This window comes from Rattus rattus, chromosome 6 (assembly GCF_011064425.1).
Source record: "Rattus rattus isolate New Zealand chromosome 6, Rrattus_CSIRO_v1, whole genome shotgun sequence".
Taxonomy (NCBI): domain Eukaryota; kingdom Metazoa; phylum Chordata; class Mammalia; order Rodentia; family Muridae; genus Rattus; species Rattus rattus.
The window spans coordinates 42,338,179-42,344,169 of record NC_046159.1 but is presented as its reverse complement, the minus strand read 5'-3'; the positions used below and the strand labels follow the sequence as shown (position 1 = coordinate 42,344,169).

Sequence of the window (5,991 nt, the reverse complement as noted above, 5' to 3'; positions counted from 1 at the left end):
AATAAAGAAAAGAAAGAAACATAAATAAATCTCAAAGTGGATAAAGAAAAAAAAAGGAGTGGAAATTGGTGGCAGTTGAAATCTAGTCAAACCACCCATCCAGCAGGATGAGTCAAACTACAGCTCTCAGCTGAAGTAATTCAAGTTCCCCAGTCCCTCTCTTTCACAGAGACAGAGTGCTCTGCTCCTCTTCACTCAAGCATCACATTGGCAGGTGGACTGCCCAAGGCAAGAAAGTTTTTGTTAGGGTCTGTATCACTGTGTGAGGAAAATGTGTACCTTGCAGGCAGTAATAAACTCCCAAATCCTCTGCCTCCACTCTGCTGATTTTAAGTGTAAAATCTTTCTGTGATCCAGTGCCACTGAACCTGTCAGGGACTCCAGAGTCCAGCTTAGACACCTGATAGATTAGGCGCTTCGGAGATTGGCCAGGACTCTGTAATAACCAATTCAAATATGTATTTTTATCACTAGCTACGAGGCTCTGACTTGACTTGCAAGAGATGGAGACTGATTGTCCAATGGCAACCGACAAAGACGGTGGTGTCTGGGTCATCACAACATCTCCGCCGGTTTCTGAAATTATAATACAATAGTGTAAACTCACTTGTAAGCTTCTTGAATAATCTTTGTAAAATCTTTTATGTTATTTCTTTCAGGTGAGATCCTGTCAGTTTTTGAGATTTTAAAATATTTTATATCAAATGCTTTATCACAAAAGAAGTCATTTAAAGTTTCTAAACATCAGAGTTCACACCACTCCATCGAAATCTATGTCAGAATCTTGATCTTAGCACAGCTACTCTTCCATTTGGAATTTATAATTAGGATATAACAAAATCTCATCCTGGAGAATGTGACCTGTCCCATCACAAATGAACAGCAACCAAAGGCAGTCACAGGTCACCATTCATTCCTATTGTCCTCTTTCACATTCCACTCTCCTTACCCTGGATCCAGAGCATTAGCAAAAACAGGAACTGGGCAGGACTCATCATTTTGAAGAAGTGAACTTAGGAGAGTGATCGGTGAAGGCCGGAGAACAGTTGAGATTTTATCTCAGGCCACTGTGGCAAAGACCTCTCTAGGGAGCAATATGCAAATGCTCTGGTCTATGTAACAGTATATACATAGAAGCGACAGTTATATGAGTTTCATGAATGGGAAAATAACTCAAGACCAGAAAGTAATAAAACAAAAATGTGGTTACTGAGGGGAAAATAGCAGGATGTTAAAGGAGTGTCAATATAGTTCAAATCACTTATAAATATGGATCACCTTTTTAGTCATTCTGTGTATTACTGAATTTGCTGAAATTTGGTCTATATACACATGAATAAATGGCAGGGAATGCGGAATATATTTGATACACATAGCTAGTTATCATTAGGGATGAACTGAGCTCCCAGGTCCTTGTGTTCGTTGTCTGTAGTGCATTGCAAGAATACAAGATGGAAACAAATCACTAAACCATTTCTTCAATTTATTGACTGTACTTTGACTCTGTATTAAAATATACTTTTTATTATAATCTTCTGGTATTAAAGGAAGATTGTAACTAAAAAAGTATATACTATAAGCATTACCATACTTACTATACCTTCATGAAAATGCATGATTCTAATTATCAATATATGCCTATAGATAAACATATATATCATTCTCATAATGTTAAAAAAAAGTCTCTTTTGATCAATTCCTCTTACTCTTACATATCAGACAATCTCTGAACTTTGGTGGTTCAGATTTATGTATTTTTACTTATGTATTTTTAAATTCTCAAGTTTATTTGAATGAGACTATATAGTACATATCCTTCAGTGAATTGAATTTCACACTATAACTGTTTCATTAAAGGTTCTTTCATATTCTTTCAATAAATAAATAATTTATCTCTGATCCTGGATCATTTGGTAATGACAAAATTTATTCCTGCATATGGATATTTTTCTTTTGTTACTTTGAATATTTATGAATAAAGATACTATGAAAGTTTTTATCAGACTACTCATTAAAGTACATCTTCATCTTGAGCAGATGTATATAGGCATATACTTATTAGTTCATGTGATAAATAAAAATGGTTCATTTACTGTAAATGTCTTTATGCAGGACAATGTTTTGTAAGCACAGCTTTCTCCCAGTCATTGTGACATATATTTCCTTATACTCAAGAAATAATTGCTTTTTGCATTATTACTTTGATATTTTGTTTTGCTTACTAGTAAAAGGGAGAAATTTTGCCCAAAAGTATCAATGTAAATGCATTGATTATATTTAATTTTCAACTTACCTTGTATATTTCTCTGCTTCACTGAAATTTTTTCTCTGGGTCTACTTAATATGGACTTCATTTTGTTGCTACAAACTTCAATTTTTTTTTCTTTTTTCTTTTTTTCGGAGCTGGGGACCGAACCAAGGGCCTTGCGCTTGCCATGCAAGTGCTCTACCGCTGAGCTAAATCACCAACCCCAAACTTCAATATTTTTGAAGACATGTTGCCACTATTATTAAATAAAAAGATGATAAGTATAGTTACCTTGGTTACATGTGCTAACTATCATTTTACCTATGTTAGCAATTATTTTTATAATTATATTCTGAAAAAAAATTTGGAGACCCAAACGGCAGCTGGAGCAGATCAAAAGCAGAGCCACAATTAGCTGTACAGAAGGACTTTGAACAAATTTCAGTCTCTTCAACAAATTTCAGGACAAGTGTATATCTATACAAAAGGCATTATATAAAGGCACAAGTAAATTAGCCCTCATGTAAACTACCTGAGAATCATCACAGTTTTGAATGTAAACATGAAACTATAGCACTCTTAAAGTATAATGTGGGGAAATTCTATTTATCCCCAGGTTTTGAAATACGTTATTACACTTCCAATTTGACAAACTATGAATGGTATATAAGACAGACTTCTATGATGGTGCAAATACTGGTATGTAAAAAACACTGAAGAGACCATGATATTTTCATAATTTTTATTTATTAAATCTACTAACTTTAAAAGCCAAGGAACACTTCAACAATGAAGATAGTTTATTTTTATTGGATTTTTAAAATATATTTACATTTCAAATCTTATTCCCTTTCCTGGTTTCCTGTCCACAAATCCCCTATCCCATCCTCTTCCCCTCTTCTATGAGGGTGTTCCCGTCTAACTACCCCCTTTTCCAGACTCCCAGCCCTGAAATTCTCCTATACTGGAGGGTCCAGCCTTGGCAGGACAAAGGGCTCTCCTCCCATTGTTGCTCACTAAGGTCATCCTCTGCTACATATACAGCTGGAGCTTGGGTCTTTCCATGTGTACTCGTTTGATTGTGGTTTAGTCTCTGGGAGCTCTGGTTGGTTAGTATTATTGTTCTTATGGGGTTCCAATAGGGACCCTGTTCTCAGTAGAAGGATTGGCTGTGAGGGTCTGCCTCTTTTATAGTTATGCTCTGGCAGTGTGTCTAAGGAGAGGGCTACATCAGACTCCTGTTAGCATGCACCTCTTGCTATCTCCAATAGTGGCTGAGTTTGGTAGCTGTATGTATATGGGCTGGATTCCCACTTGGAGCAGACTCTGAATGGCCACTCTTTCAATCTCTGCTCTAAACTTTGTCTCCGTATCTCCTTCTATGAATATTTTTGTTCCCCTTCCTAAGAAGGACAAAGCCTCCACACTTGGCTTGAGGCTTCATGGATCAGTGGATTGTACCTTGGCATTCCAAGCTTTTGACTAATATTTATCATTGTCATTGTGGTATACTATGTTCTTTTTGTGATTCATTTACAGGGACAATAATTTCTAGTTCCATCTATTTGCCTAAGAATTTTATTACATCATTGTTTTTAATAGCTGATTAGTACTCCATTGTATAAATGTACCACATTTGTTGTATCCATTCTTCTGTAGATGGACATTTGGGTTCTTTCCAGTCTTACTAGTATAAATAAGGCAGCTATGAACATAGTAAAGTATATGTCGTTGTTATATGTTGCAGCATATTTGGGTATATGCCCAGGAGAGAAGTAATAGGGTCTAAGGTAGTACTCTATGTCCAATGTTCTAAGGGAAACCCCAGACTTTTGCAGAGTGGTTATAGGACACTGCAATCCCGAACAATGGAAGTTTTCCTCTTTCTCCCCCTCTTTATCTGTTGTCACTGATTTTTTGTCTTAACCATTCTGACCCAGTGTGAGGTGGATCTCAGGTTGTTTGCATTTACATTTCCCTGAGGACTAAGGATGTTGAACATTTCTTTATACACATCCCAGCCATTAGATATTCCTCAGATGGGAATTCTTTGTTTATCTCTATATCCCATTTTTAATAGGGTTATTTGGCTCCATGAAGTTTAACTTCTTGAGTACTTTGTATATATAGGATATTAGCCCTCTACTGGATTTAGGATTAGTAAAGATCTTTCCCCAACATTTTGGTTGTCTTTTCATCCTAATGACAGTGTCCTTTGCCTTACAGAAGGTTTGCAATTTTATATAGTCTCATTTGTCGATTCTTAATCTTGGCATAAGCCATTGGTGCTCTGTTGAGGAATTTTTCCCCAGTGTCCACACATTCGAGGTTCTTCCCCACTTTTTCTTTTATTAGTTTGATTGTATCTGTTTTTATGTGGAGGTCTTTGATCCACTTGAACTTAGGCTTTGTACAGGGCCTTTGAATGGGTTGATTTGCATTCTTCGACATGCTGACCTCTATTTGAACCAGCACCATGTGTTGAAAATACTATCTTTTTTTTCCAACCTACTTACCTAAAATTTCAAAACATAGCCTCTTCTCCAAAAAGTTGCATTCTAGTTCAGTGATTTGCAATAGAGCATGGAAGTTTGGAAATACCAGCTGAAAATGGAAGTTGTAATTGAGATAGTTAGGATGCAGGCTTGTGAGAACATTAAAAGAGTTGATATTTTTACTCAATTTTAGAGAATGTATGTCCTGTTTTTAAAAACCAGATTTAAATATTTGAAATTTAAAAATTCATGTCAATTTTTCAATGGGAGATTTTAGACAATTATCCATTATTAGATCCTATAGCATGATTCAGAGACTACTTGTTATTCCCAACAGTTTTAGTAGGATATAAACATTATCATAATAAATAGGTTGCAAATGTGCTCTGAACAATGAGACATGAAGAGAGGAGGAGTTGACTTGTAATCTTGTCCTACTCTTAATTATCTTTTACAAATAAAATTATTAAATTATTGTATGATCAGAGCCATGAAAATCAGTTGTTAGTATACATGCAGAGAAAATATTTTGTAATCAACACACTTATTGCTTACTGCTTCCCTGCTTCGAGACTTCTTATTTTTATTTCTTATAGCATTTATACTTAAAAACTGTTGGATGTCCCAACAGCCAATACAAAGCAAAGGTCACATCTTCAAGAACTTAAGAGGTAGTTTACTCTGTATCTAAGCATGAGTGACCCTCGTTTTGGAACATAGATTTAGGATACCCCTCATTCCATGTTCCTAGCCACTAACAGTCTGATGAACTTTTATAGTAATAGAACAAAGAAAGTAATGAACTGAGTCACTTTTCAATGCATTAGTGGAAACATTAATAGGAATATTAAAGTGGGGAAATTGTTGTAGATCTCAGATGCTGACAACATTCATATTTAGTATTGTGATTGGTGGTACCTTATGGTCTGTTGAGTTAATGCAACCTTTTAGTTGTTAGTTCCAAGGGCATTAGGTCAGATAGAGAGGTAGGAAAGAAGAGTGGGTGTTAAGGTTACTTAAATTCGTCAGGACTAGATTGAAATTGTCTCTGGACCTGTAACATTCCTACCCACATCCACTAAAATTCTTATAAGGTAATCTGCCTGCAGAAGTCTCAATGGAAGTCATGATTCTTTTCAGGAGCAATTGTCCACAAAGTACTAGCTGTTACTGCCTAATTGTATGTTGCATGAGTGCATAGTATATAGGCCTCAGTATGATTCACTTTAAAAATAGGAGCTTGAAGGA

The 5,991-nt window shown here is 35.7% G+C and overlaps 1 gene segment (V, D, J or C); it reads right to left on the bottom strand.

Annotated features, from left to right (window-relative positions):
- Positions 1–202: 202 nt before the first annotated feature.
- On the bottom strand, positions 203–998 carry LOC116904284. The segment is given in 2 exon segments: positions 203–576; positions 950–998. Coding segments are annotated over 2 exon segments (423 nt in total).
- Between the last annotated feature and the right edge of the window lie 4,993 nt (positions 999–5,991).